At 47.1% G+C, this 14526-nt stretch overlaps 1 protein-coding gene across 1 annotated transcript in view; it reads left to right on the top strand.

The window, feature by feature from the left end:
* Positions 1-13939, top strand: part of PLD5 (phospholipase D family member 5) — a 265792-nt gene extending 251853 nt beyond the window's left edge. Inside the window, exons 8-10 of the mRNA XM_036277523.1 lie at positions 1705-1873; positions 6843-6957; positions 12564-13939. Of these exons, the coding sequence (XP_036133416.1) occupies positions 1705-1873; positions 6843-6957; positions 12564-12760 (481 nt within the window). The 3' untranslated portion in view covers positions 12761-13939. The remainder of the gene's footprint in view (positions 1-1704; positions 1874-6842; positions 6958-12563) is intronic.
* The last annotated feature ends 587 nt before the right edge of the window (positions 13940-14526 follow it).

Below are 14526 nucleotides of genomic sequence, written 5' to 3'. Positions count from 1 at the left end.
ATTTTGTATTATACTTTGTAATTTCAAAACTTACAATGCCTTTAGCTTTCTAAGTGAAAAGTTATCAGGGACATAAGAAATAGTTCAAACATCCAGGTTAATTAAATTCTATGAATATAAATTTTACTTTAAAAGTCAGACTGGTTACTTGTCTTTAAATCATCCTGGAGAAATTTGTTAATAGTTCAGTTCTAAAGACACACGGGCTCAAAGTAAAAGGGTGGAAGATGATAGTCCAAACAAATGCAAGTGAAAAGAAGACAGGTATAACCATACTTACATCAGACAAAATAGACACCAAGCCAAAAAAGGTAACAAGAGACAAGGTCATTATATAATGATAATGGAGGTCAGTACCTCAAGACGATATAACAGTCATAAGTATACACACTGCCAACAATATATTAAGTAATTAATAGCAGATCTTAAGAGAGAAATAGACAATACAGTGATTGTAAGAGACTTCCGTCCTCTGCAGTCAGCAATGGATAGATGATGGAATCATAGAATAATCGTAGTCCAACAAATTACATAACCTACCAAGACTGTATCAGGAAGAAATAGAAAAGCTGAACAGACCAATAACAAGTAAAGAGATTTAATCAGTAATCTAAAAACTCCTAACACAGAAAACTTCAGGATCAGATGGCTTCACTGGAGAATTCTATTAAACATTTAACGAAAAATTAACACCAGTCCTCCTCAAACTCTTCCAACATATCGAGGAGGGGGAAACACTTCCAAACACATTCTGTGAGGCAAGCATTAGCTTGATAGCAAAGACAGGTAAGGATACGATAAGGAAAGAAATCCATAGACCTTGGTGAATATAGGTATAAGAATTTTCAACAAAATATTAGCAAATTGGGTTCAAGAACACATTAAGAGGATTATATGCCCTGACCAAGTGGGATCTATCCCTGAGATGCAAGGATGGTTCAACATACACAAGTGAATGTGAACATCGCTCCAATAAAATGAAAGACAAAAATCACAGGAAGTTGAAGAGATTTTCGGGAAGGAATGAATAACAGAGAACACTTGCAGAGGGCCAAGGGCATGGCCTTCGGGTAACTTTAGAGGAGCTGCGGTCCCGGGGAAGAGTCAGAACTCAGTGAACGCAAAAGGTTAAGGATTCAAGGGAGAGGCTGATCCTGCAGGGAAAACTTTGCCTGATGGAGGATTCCCAGGCCCCAGAGCGGGGGGAGTGGGGAGGGAGAGACATGCTCAGGAGGGAAGAGGACAGTCTGGAAGTAAGAGTGTAGAAAGCTTGATAACCAGAGCAGAAGCTCATTTTGGGGACAGTTACCAAAGAGAGAGGTTTGAGAGGTATTTGGGGAGAGGGGGTTGCTCAAGCTAACTGGAACTCTGTTGAGAGGCTGATCCTTGGAGCACAGGCAGGGTTGGAAGCAGAGGGTGCCACGTGGTAGTGGTCAGTCTGTCCGTGCCCTCTGCCCACACAGCCTGAGGCTGGTTGTGGGAGACCTCATTTTAGGCAGGGGCAGGTCTCCATAAAGCATTGTCTCTTGATGCCCTAACCCAGGAGGCTCGTATATTTTTCAACATATCCTACAAGGTCGTGTATATATTATAGAACAAAGTAATGGTCAGATTAATATCAATGTACTCTGAAGTCCAGTAAATTTATTTTCCAAAACTAACTTGCTTTCTTCATTTTTTTCCATATGGATATTATTTCCACAGGGCTTACTGGCCAGACTTGGATGGGAAAATAAGAGAAGCATTAGTTCTAAGAAGAGTTCAAGTTCGACTCCTCATAAGCTTTTGGAAGGAAACGGACCCCCTTACATTTAACTTCATTTCATCTCTTAAAGCTATTTGCACTGAAATAGCCAACTGCAGTTTGAAAGTTGTAAGTATTGTGTTCCCTTTGCTAAAAGAGTTTCTTCCCTCTGCACACCCGTGAAAGCGGTAAGCACACACATGCACAGAAACTTCCGATAAGAACGGGAAGAACGATCTTCGGTAGTGAGGACCACTTTCAAAGGGAGGGCAGGTGATTTTTCAAAACAATTACACTCCCACAAAGGAGGCTGGAACCCACGAGTCCCGGTGCCCTCACAGTCTCACCTCCGCACACCCTGTCCGTTGCCTCCTCTTCATTGTCTTCGAATGACCTTCTCCACCTACTATTCTTATTTGTAAGACTGTGACCAACAGAACACTGGGACATGCACCACACGGCCCAGCCTTCAAGTCCCCCTGGCTCAGGTTCCTGCACTTGCTCCTGGTCCCTGGGGCCACATGCTCATCTAACTCTGCACCCTTGATGGGGCAAGACTATGAAATGCTCTGAATGTGCTAGAGTCCAGCACGACTTTGTCCTCGGGTCCTCGCCTGTAGCACCCCCATGCTGTGCCCTCTGCCTGCAACCCTCTTCCTCTTCGTGCCTCACCTGACCTGTGCCCACTCACCCTCTGGCCCAGGCCTCACCGCAGCCATTCAGCAAATGGGCGCACGGAGCCCCTGTGCCCGGCCTCTCCTGGGTGGTGCAGCTGGGCTCCGTGCAGTGGGCAGGGACCCAGCGCCACAGGAGCTGCCATCAACTCGGACACATGGCTTCCAAGACTCCTGAACCCCACTACCACAAGCTAAACACGAGAGAGAGCAGAGGACTGCATGGAGGCATTTATGGGTTTGGTGGTGAACATGCCTTTAGACTTCATGCCTGTGCCCAGGAATCACCCGACCATGCGTGAGCTCGGGGGTGGGGCGTGGGGGTGGCTCAGTGTGCTCAGACAGACAGCTGTGTTCCCAAGGAGACAAGAGGAGGTTTGTGAATCGTCAGTCTGAAATGTGGGGCACCCATTGCCCACTTCCTCTCTTCCCACCTAGAGACCCATCGGCCCCTCACAGTCCCCGCACAGCTCTGAGTTGATGCGTCCGGTCTGGATGTGACACCTTGTCACTCAGTGACACAGAAACTAAAAACAACGACAACCCCCAAAAGCCCCAAACCCAGCTTACAGTGACCTCCTTCCCACATGACCAGGACAGGACAAGAACAGAAAGGGAGGGTGGGGAGACCCCCAGCAGCCACTGGTCCAACAGTCGCGGGTCCCTCCTCCTGCTCATTCGAATCAAGGGTGCAGGTTGTTTCCAGGTGTAAACAGTTAAGGGAATATTCGGTCCCAGCTCATGGTGGCCATGTCATTTCTCAGAAGCTTAGTAGGCTTCTGATCTCTTTGCTCCTGTCATGAAGCAGGAGCCCCAGCCAATGTTCCTGCCGTCCACGCTCCTGAAATTGAGTGACTGCTGCCTCGTCCGTGTACCTCTGCCTCTCCGCCCCTCTCTCTCCCTCTTTCTCCTTCATGTGGTGGCTTCATTCAGGTGGTCAGACTTGGGTGTGAAGATTATACCAATTCGCTGCCGGACTGAGGCTTAACTGGTTTTGGTCACTGAAAGGACTTTTCAAACTTATTTTCTACTGCTGAGTTCTAGGCACGATCAGCTTTTCCATCCCGTTGAAATAGCACATTTCTGGCCTGTGTGTTCTCTCTCATATCTGCTTGCGAAGCAGCAAGTCTTGCCCTGAGCTCTTCTGTCTCCTCCAACGACTTCTTACTGTAGCCACTTTCGGGGGGGGGGGGGGGCTGGAGAAGGGCACGGTGGGGGAGAGCCTGCCAGGTGAAGCTGCGCCCATGGACGTCCAGTATGCCTGCAGCCCAAGCAGCACCAGTCCGACTTACCAGGCACGGCAGTGTTTCAGAACAGAGCTTTCATATTAGTCAGGAGATGACAGCCATTGAAAAGATAACTTTGTCACACTTGCAGATCTCAAGAGAAGGGGGCATGGCATCCACGGAGGGCCATCCGGAGACGCTCCAGGGCCATCCGGGAGGCAGAGCAGTGAGCAGGGCAGGTGGACAGTGGTCCGGAGTGGGCTCCGGATGGGTTGGTTGGCAGATGAAAGGTGCACTCACAGGCGAGATGCCGACTCTCTCCAGGAATTGGCCAGCCCTGGGCGGAGCAGTCCCTCCAGGCTCGGTGAGGCCCCGGATGTCAAGGCATCAGAACACAGAAAATAAAAAGACGGAACCATACAAGCAGAGAAAAGAGCACAGGGGGTGTATGGCACGTGGCTCATTTGCTCCCATCTCCTTCCTCCACTTCCGCTCGGGCCAACTCGGTGGTCCCTGCCCACCGACCGCTTCCCGACCCACAGCACACCTGCCACCGAGGCCTCCCATGTACGACTCGCCAGAAATAACCAGGAGAGTAGAACCCATCATTTAACCTCTACAGCACCTACTCAGCTTCATCTTCCGGACACGGATAGTCGTAGTACTCGAGTAAATGTTCATAGCTCACTGTTGGACATTTTATAACGCAGAGACCCCGGTCTCTGTGGAAGGCGGGCCATGCATTTCTAAGCGTCGGGGTAAGCCTAGGCGGGAAGAAGCTTGTGGCTCCAACATCTGGAACACGGGTGAGGTGCTGTTCCGGGCAGAGCGGGTGTTGGAACTTCGCAGAAGCGTGTCTGCAGGAGCCTTGGGGCACTGATAAGGCCCATGGGCTGGGATCAGGCGGGACATCTGTGTCCTCAGAAGAGTGGGCGTCCACCCCTTGCTCTGTGGGGTTTTTTTGTTTTTTGATTTTTGTTTTTGTTTTTTTATCCTCACTGGAGGACTTTTTTCCATCTTTATTCAGACAGAGTGGGAGGGAGAGAGAGAGAGAGAGAGAGAAACATCGACGTGAAAGGGACACATCGAGTGGCTGCCACCCGCACGACCAACCAGGGCCGGGGACAAACTGCAACCGAGGTACATGCCCTTAGCGGGAACCGAACCCGGGTCTCTCTGGTCCGCAGGCCGATGCTCTAACCGCTGAGCCAAACTGTCCAGGGCTTGCTTTGTGGTTTTTATCCACAAGGGGGCCCCTGGAAAGATGCTGTAACTCACCAAGTTGTCCCAGTCAGCTGGGTTTTTCTTTTTTAATCAATTAAATCACTTTGAAACTTCTTTGCTGTCACAGCATATTCAGTGTCTGATCGTGTGTCAGCGAACACAATATAATTTCTACTGTCATGGTAGTCTTCCAGATAAAGCTGTTTCCCCTCTTTGGGGTGATTTTTGATTTTCTAGAGTAACTGGGTTCTCAGTAAAGCCTCAAGCTGTGATGCCATCTCCGACTTAAATGAGAGAGTATATCTTATTCTTTCTAAAATCATTTTTTGAGTCCAGCTGGTGTGGCTCACTGGTTGAGCATCGACCCAAGCACCCAGAGGTCACTGGTTTGATTCCTGGTCAGGGCACATGCCCAGGTTATGGGCCTGATCCCCAGTTATGGGCGTGCAGGAGGCGGCCAATCAATGTTCTCTCATCAATGTTTCTATCTCTCCCTCTCCCATCCTCTCTCTCTCAAATCAATAAAGGAAAAAAAATTTTTTTTAAATCATTTTCGAATCTACAATAGCTTCCTCAAAAGGAAGTAGTTAAGAGTGTGGGCATGCGTTGTGAGGGACTGTCCAAGCAAGGTAACTAGGCTGTTCCCGAGTGGTGGGAGCCTCATTGCTGATGTGACCTCACCTTTGACTTAGGAGCAGTCTCGGGTTGTCGAATCAGTTTGAAGAGTCTGCAGAGGCTCTGTGTGAACCCTCCAATGACACCGATTTTGCAGACAACAGGAACCGAGGAAGTGAGGTGATCTATAACCATGGTAACATGGCCCTGGGAGGATGGCCTTCTGTGATGGGCAACGCGCAGTTCTTGGGTAGCAGATTTTGGCCTGTGTACCATTGATTTTAATGGGTCTATAAAAAAATCAGAATAAAATGTTCAAAGCCGAAAAGGATCTTAGTGATGACCTACGTAATAGCCCCCTTTTCACCCTGGGGAGAGGAGAGGCCAGTCCATTATTTCCCCACACCAAATTTGAACACCTACAGTTTTAAAACTCTAAATGGCACTTTCATCCCTAGTATCATTTCGTTTTTCTCTCAAGCACACATGATTCTGCCACAGCCGTAAGACATTCCAGAAAGGTACCAGGCAGTTCTGAGAACGCTCTACGTTTTCCACTGTGGCAGAGACTTGAGCCCCCCTCCTTTGATGGTGCCGCCCTGTGGGCTCAGGCATGGGGTCCTGGGAACAGTCAGTTCAAGCCTCATCCAAGCATTTACCAATTTCAAGAGATTCCTGAGGCATAGGCCCATCCCCTTCTGTTTCAGCCCCCTCTTAGAATGCCCCCATCCCTGGCATGAGGTGATCTGGAATGCTGGTTTTTTGGGTCACATAGTTGAAATTCAGCATTTGTGGTTTGAAGGTGTGTGTGTGTGTGTGTGTGTGTCTATTATAAGAGCCACAGTAGACCTAGGTGTTCAAATGCACAGTATCTGTTCCTTTGGCAAAATCTCTTTTGACCTTTGCAAATCCCCAGTTCAAGCAGCTAGTCATTGACATGCCTGCTGCTGCGCCCAATGTATGCAGCACAGAGAATACCATTCCGCTCTCTGCCAGGCTTGACAGAGAGCACCCTGCGGCCGACTGCAAAGCCAGGGAGGGCTCCCTGACGGGTAAGACAATGAGAATTAAACAAACCTCTGGCCCTCGCCCCACTGAAAGAAGGAATTTTGTGTTCATTTTGTACCTTAAAAGTGTTCATTATATGAGTTGAGTGTGCTCATTTTCTCTATTGTTGCCTATACACATTTGAGAACAAAAATAGCTTCATCTACATGAAGTGACAAGATGGTGGTTTCAATAACCCAATATGAGGTCTATTGTTGATATTTGAATAATAAACCCTTCTGTTCTCTTGAATAAGACCAAAAATGTTCTCTATTCACCTGCTTTATATATGTCTTTGTTTCTGTCTTACAGAAATTTTTTGATCTTGAAAGAGAGAATGCTTGTGCTACAAAAGAACTGAAGAATCTCACCTTCCCTAGATTAAATCGCAACAAGTACATGGTGACGGATGGAGCTGCTTACATTGGTGGGTGTCGGGGCGCGAGGCTCTGTGGGGGATCATGCAGGTTAGGGGTCCACGGTAAAGTAGAGGAACCTCGGCAGCTCCTGCCAGTGCTTGGGGGAGTAGGGATCCTGGGGGTCAGGAAACAGGAGGGTGAGGGCAAAGAGTCTTCAACAGAGCGTCTCCTCCGTGGCCGTCTCGCCTACCAAGAGCCCACGTGAGATGATTTTTCATCAATGTTTTGCAGGAATTATTTGGTCCCTTTGCCTCAGTTTTTAGGTGAGGCAGTGACTGGCTCATCAAATGGGAGCCCTGGTGCCTGAAGGAACACACACCATGTGCCTTCCTCACTCACAGTACACAGCCAGCCTGTCGTGAGCAGCGGAGGCAGACGTCATCGGGGCTCAGTGCCAGCAGTAATCCCACCCCTGCCATTTTTCAAATGACTAACTTTAGACAATTAAGCTCGCTAAACCTCAGTTTTCTCATCTGTAAAATCGGGCTAATAATAGCTTCTACTTCATTGGATGAGGATTCAGTAGCATAACATATGCAAATCATGAGACGTAGGTGAGGTCATCCATCATTCTAGTATTAGAGTATTTTCACTGACCTAACCACCCTCCGTGCTCCACCTACTCAACCCTCCGCCCGACTCCTGGTAACCACTGATCTTTTTACTATCTCCATAGTTTTGTCTTTTCCAAAATATCAGATAGTTGGAATCATATGCTATGTAGCCTTTTCAGATTGGCTTCTTTCACTTAGTAATATGGACTTAAGTTTCCTTCATGATTTTTAATGAGAGCTCATTTCTTAGTGCTGAATACTGTTCTATTGTCTGGATGTACCACCGTTTATCCATTCACCTCCTGAAGGGATATCTTGTTTGCTTTCAAGTTTTGGCAATTATGACTAAAGCTGCTGTAAACATTCATGTACAGGTTTTATATCAAGAAGTATGATTGTTGAATCAAATGGTGAGAGTGTGTTTAGGCACGGCCGGTGTGGCTCACTGGTTGAGCGTCGACCCATGCACCAAGAGGTCGCTGGTTCAATTCCCAGTCAGGGTACATGCCCAGGTTGTGGGCCCGATCCCCAGTGAGGAGCATGCAGGAGGCGGCCAATTGATGTTCTCTCTCATCGATGTTTCTATTTCTCTCTCCCTCTCCCTACCTCTCTCTCTAAATTCAATAAAGAAAAAAAAAAAAGCATGTTTAGTTTTGTAAGACACTCCCAAACTGCTTCCTCAGAGGCTGCACCATGTTGCATTCCCACCAGCAGTGAGCGAGAACGTCAGTTGCTCCACATCCTCACCAGCATTTGGTGTTGTCAGTGTTCTGGATTTTGATGGTGTTGTCCGTGTTCTGGATTTTGGTGGTGTTGTCCGTGTTCTGGATTTTGGTGGTGTTGTCCGTGTTCTGGATTTTGGTGTTGGTGTTGGTGTTCTGGATTTTGGCCATCCTCATAGGTGTGTAGTGGCCACTCGCTGTTGTTTTTATTTGCATTTCCCTGATGACATATGGGGTGGAGCATCTTTTCATAGATTTATTTGCCATCTGTATATGTTCTTTGGTGAGGTGTCTTTTAAAGTCTTTGGCCCATCTTTTTAATTGGGTTTTTCACTTTTTTATTGTTCAGTTATAGGCATTCTTTGTGATTTTGGATCAGTCAGTTAGCAGGCACGTCTTTTGCAAGTATTTTCTTCCAACATGTGGCTTATCATTTCCTTTTCTTGGCAGTGTCTTTCACAGAGCAAAAAAAAAAAAAAAAAATTAATTTTAATGACGTTCAGCTTATCAATTATTTCTTTCATGAACTGTGCCTTTGGTATTGTATCAGAAAATTCTTCCCCAAACCCCAGGTCATCGAGATTTTCTCTAGGAGTCCTATAGTTTTATATTTTACATTTGGGTCTATGATCCACTCAGGGTTAATTTTTGTGAAGGGAGTAAGGTCTGTGTCTAGATTCGTTTTTTGCATGCAGATACCCTGTCCTCCCAGCACCGTTTTTTTTGAAAAAACTATCTTTGCTCATTGTATTATTTTTGCTTCTTTGTCAAGATCAGCCAACTATATTTATGCACGTCTATTTCTGGGCTCTGTTATGTTAATACATTTTAATTGAGTTTATTTTACACATAGCATTTTAGCAAAACATTCATTCCCTCGAGTGAAGAATAGTTCTAGTATAAAAATATTTAAAGGGCATCAAGAGGAAGAATTCACTGATAATTTAAATAATTACCAGCATGTTCTGGAAAGCTCATAAGTCATCACTCAGGCACCCACTGAGAATTCTGAATTAAGAAAAATCCACACTAGACCACGCATAGAATTATAGCTCTATTCAAGTTTCACAAAACTTACAGAAGAATCCCCAACAGTTATTGTCTCTCTAATTTTTAATTCTCCAGAGTATATCTGAGTCGAGCTTGGCAAACACATCCGGAAGGCGGTTCGAATTATTGGAGGGCGGGGGTGGGGAGGCTGAAGGCACCGGAAAGCTCACGAGGCCCGTCTGCTTCCTAGTGAGCTCATCTGCGCATCCCCATGGTGCCCCTGAGGCTGGCACCCCAGTTCTGGTGTCCGGGGCCTAGACACATCCTGGAACTGAAGTGGCCGTCTCAAAAAGAGCGGGATTAAGCCATCCCAGCTGGAGGGCTGCTGAAGCCTGGCCTGGGTTCCCATGTTCAGCCAAACCCCTGGGAAGAAGTGAAGGAAATAGGATCACCTGGGCATAGAATGCCCCTGGGGCCCGTGAACACAGCCTACGGCTATAATTCCTGAGAGGAACCTAATCAAAGCTTTTTTTTTAAGTATGTTTTTACTGACATTTTAGAGAGGAAGGGAGAGAGAGAAATGTCAATGTGAGGGAGAAACATTGATCCGCTGCCTCCCCCCCACCCCGCACTGGGGATGGAGCCTGCAACCCAGACCTGTGTCCTAACTGGGAATCGAACCAGGACCTCACAGTCCATAGGACCTCACTAAATCTACTGAGCCACACTGGCTGGGCTCAAAGCTTTTGAGAATCAATAGAGGGACAGGATTTTTACTTCATCTATTGTACTGAAGAGAACAGCTGAATTTCACAGACTAAGGCTTCCGAATCTCGTCCTTTTCCCCCATCATGTTTTCCCTTCCTGTGCTACCCCACAGCACATGTCTGTGCTTCCTTCAGAGACTGTGGTCAGCAGGTGAGGGGGCAGAGTTCTCACTGTGGGGCTGCCCCACCCGTGGGGCTGATGTTGAAGTCCAGGGTGACACGCACAGTGAGCACAAGGCATGCCCGTGGGATCAGAGGCGACATGGAACGGAAGCTAAATGTGGGCCATGGGGTCAGACTGGCTTTGAACCTGCCTGGGTACTTTTTCACTCCCACCTTGGATAGATGACGTCGCCTTTTTGTGCCTTGGTTTCCTCATCAGTACAATGGCACTAGCAGAACCCCCGAAGCATGGCCGTGAAGGCTGAATGAGACCATGTCTCCGAGATAAAATGTCCTGCCCTTGCCCCAGCGCCTGGCTCTTAGCTGCAGGGATGAGACTTGAGTGTCTCATGCAAAAGCGGTGAGAGGCAAGGAGCCTTTTGTTTACGGAATGAGAGGTAGATGCCGCCTGCCGGCAGGCTTCACAATATCTCTCCACCTGCAGTAGCCAGTCCCCAGTTAGAGGTCAGGCCGGCTGACCTGGCATGAGCATGCGCACAGAGCCAGCCGCCGAGTGTGCCCCGCGTCCGAGAGCGCACCGCCGGGGACACAGCAGCAGCGCAGGGCGTGTCTGTGCAGAGACCCCGACATGATACTAGGAGCCACTTGGTAGACGTCTCCCTCATCGCAGTGAGATTCATCCAACGTTACAGCTATCATGAAGCTGTTGACAGCGCCTTGTAGTGTTTTGGGGGGTGGGGGTGAGAAGGAGGAGAGAGAAAGCAGAGTCCCTTCTTTCTGCGGAGAATATGTGACTTAGGCCTGGGGGTGGCCCTGAGAAATAAAGTTGCGTAAAATGAGAGAGACAAGGAGTCACTGCCAGCACCCCAGGGTGCCATGTGGAAGACAGAGCCACGGGGTGTGGGGGCGTCTCGCCCAGCAAATACTCCCGCAGCGATGCCCGGTTCCGCCCTTCACACGCCTCCACTCCCGGAGGGACACAGCTCTGAGCCGGGGGAGAGCAGGGGCCAGACCTGGGCTGGTGGTAATCTGGACACAGCTGAGTCTTCCTTAGGGAGAATGTGCCTTGTGTGCGGTACTGCAGGTGGTGTATGGGGCTGGCCGCCGGGGGCCACCACTGATTAGCCACGTGACAGGCAGCTTGATTCTCCTTTAGCCTCACTCTCCTCTGTGAAGCGGGCCTTAATCCGACGCCATATGAGATCATGTGTATAATAATAAGCGCGGTGCCTTCCACATAGTAGGTGCTTAATGAGCGACTGTTCCTCTACCCTCTGGGTCCCCGATCCCAACCTCATCCCTAGCTCTTCCCTGCCAGGCTCCAAGATCCTAATCATATTTTTGTCCACATCCTTTTGGGGGTATGGCTTCCTTATTTCCCAATAGATAAATGTCTATGCCTCTCTCATGACAACAAAATGCTCCTTTCCTGACTTATGTAGCCAGAGTGAGAAATTTCTTTCCCCTTTCAACTCCAAAAAAAGATTTAATACAATCAGATTGATGTCCTGACCCTAGTGCCTAAGAATAAGACTTTATTTGGAGATGGGGTCTATACAGAGGAAGTCAAGTTAAAAGGAGGTCAGTAGGGTGGGCCCTAATCCAAGTTGACTGGTGTCCTTATAATTTGGACACAGACACGCCCAGAGGGAAGACAGTGGGAAGACAGGTCATTGGTCATTGACAAGCCCAGGGGAGAGGCCTGCAATGAGCTTCCCTCACAGCCCTGGAAGGGCCAGCCCCACCCACATCTTGGACTTTCAACCTCCAGACTGAGACAATAGATTTCTGTTGTTCAAGCCACCCAACCTGTGGTCCATTATTCCAGCTGCCTTAGCAAGGGAATACACTTTCTAACACCAGACGTGCACAGTGGGGAGCCCACTGTCCTAGCCCCTGCCCCTGTTTCTGGGCTGAGCATCCGGAGACTGGGAACTGATTTCAGCCCAAGCAAAGTGTTTTTCGTACTCAGATCGGAACGAGTCCTCCTCCTCTGGCTTCAGCATTGTCTTTGATGCGAAGGCTTCTGAGCACTGTAATTAGAATCCTCGTTTGTCCATATGGATTAGATGTCATCTCTTTGAGAGGTAGTAATTATTCACAGGATTTTAAAGTGCATTCCCGTGTATTTTAAATGTTGCTGTATTTAGTGTGTCTTGTGAATGTCAATAAGAAATAACATTTACAAAAAGAACAGCGGATTCCTTGTTTTGAGTTTCAAGTCGAGCAAAGCTGAAGAAAACGTCAAAATAACATGCAAATATTAATCTGCCATATGTAAGACTTCTGGGAATTTTTTTTTTTTTTTCCTGAGCTGTCAACACAATTTAGTCTCCCTGTCGTCGTCATCCCTGGGTGTTTATTTTTTATTTTTTCATAGAAACTACAGTGCATTTCCCTGTGTGCGGAATAGTCCCCAGTGGATCCTCTCACCAGTATTTCCTTTGTTTGTTCGCAGGGAATTTTGACTGGGTGGGGAATGATTTCATCCAGAATGCGGGCACGGGCCTTGTCATCAGCCAGGCAGATGTGGGGAACCACACAAGCATCATCAAGCAACTGAAAGATGTGTTCGAGAGGGACTGGTACTCACCCTACGCCAGAAGCCTGCAGCCGACCAAACAGCCAAACTGCTCCAGCCTGCCCAGACTCTGACCCCCACACAAAACTGCCACACACAGGGCGAGTGGAAAGGACCCCAAGTGTATAACACGAGCGAACTCACGGACCAGACCGCTAGTATTTCCGATCTCTATATAAAGGACTTAAGGAGAGAAAACTCACGCAATGTCTTTTTTTTTAGGGAAAAAGCACACTTATCAAAAATAATCTCTGAACGCCATGTAATATGTCACCCTATCTTAGCAGCGTGTACACTCAATTTGAGACTTTTGTATTTGTTACTTCTGACGGAGAATGTCATTTCGGCTTGAAAGTTCGTTTTTACGTTTGCATACAAATTTTAAGACTTGGATGCCTCTTCCTTTGTAGTTTTAGGACACTTTCTGCTGACCCACGTGGGCAGTTCTTAGGAAGCTTTGCATGAGGTAAGCTCTTACTGTTTGGAGAACTGCTGACTTACAGAGGAGAAGGAGGATTTCACCTGGACAAGAGATCAAACCAGGCATTGATCCTGTGAATCATCTCCGGGACCCGGGAAATCATGTCACCCTTCAGTCCTCTTGATACATACCTTTTGCCTCCTTGTTAATTTTATTCTAATACCATAGATTTTATTTTGAATCATTTTCCCTTCTCACAATATGTTCTTAGGACAGTGTCCTCAAACCAGTTCCAAGTATGATGTCCTTTGAAAGTGTACCGATTCCTCAGAATGGACACAAAATGGAAATCGGTGTTTAGTTTTCACCTTTTCAACTGCATCTTTTCTCTCCCGAGTTGATACTTTAAAACCATAGCCAGCAATACGTATCCTTTCTCTCAAGCTCAGAACAATTATGTAACCACCTGCTAATATGCAGCAAGCGATCAAGTCTGCCTTTTAGAGAATAAAGTAGTTTTTCACATTTTTGTTTAGTTTATGGAAGTATAAAGGAAAGATCTCTATGCCTCGTGGATCTGAGATTCTTTAGAATCATTATGCTGTTAAGAGTATGCCAGCAAATGTTTATAGAGCTGTTTAATATACCTTCTGCTATTTAATATACCAAATGCTTTTCAGAGAAATGCAATTTAAATACTGTGCTTCACATATTTTACTAAGAAACAAAACTATTGGATTATTATTCTATAACGTCACTGTGTGTTGTTTTATAGCTGTACAATGTATAACCCTATATTAACAGAGACTGTTGCTCAGAGCTCAGAGCCCAGAGCCGGCGGCCTCAGGGTTCCCAGTCTTCATGTTGGTCCCGACTCTCTCCTTGGCCTCGGGCTCCTATTGGTAATGTAGGGACAGTAAATACTCACCTACCTCGCGAAGATGTTGTTATGGTAGGAAATATTTATAACTTGTTTTGAAATCAAAAGAACCTATATAAATGCTAAGCATTATGATGTAGAATCTTTTTCTTCCAATAATCTCTGTGGTCTCCTGATAGAATCATACCAGGGTCTCCCAGAGATCCTGTTAGGGGAGACAAATCCCCAGCTTCCAGTTGCCTGTGGGGAGGACCACGCAGCACAGAAGTCCTGCTGGGCATCGGGACTGTCATCACGATGTTGGGTCACTTAGGCATCAGAAATGGTGACATAAAACTCACATTGTGTGAAGGGTTGCTCTCTAGCACTGCCATGAACATGTGTTTTCAGAGCAAAGAAAGGCCATCTTAATTACTTTTTTCTATTTCTAGAGATTTATTTCTAGTGTGTCATAAAGTGACGAGGAGCCCATTAACTTTTCCAGTGGGTTCGCTTGGCGTGGAATGGCTGTTGTTGGTCGTCAGCGGTCACAGTACTCC

This window comes from Molossus molossus, unplaced genomic scaffold (genome assembly GCF_014108415.1).
Source record: "Molossus molossus isolate mMolMol1 unplaced genomic scaffold, mMolMol1.p scaffold_m16_p_23, whole genome shotgun sequence".
In the NCBI taxonomy this organism is placed as follows: Eukaryota; Metazoa; Chordata; class Mammalia; order Chiroptera; family Molossidae; genus Molossus; species Molossus molossus.
This window is presented reverse-complemented; position numbering and strand designations above follow the sequence as displayed.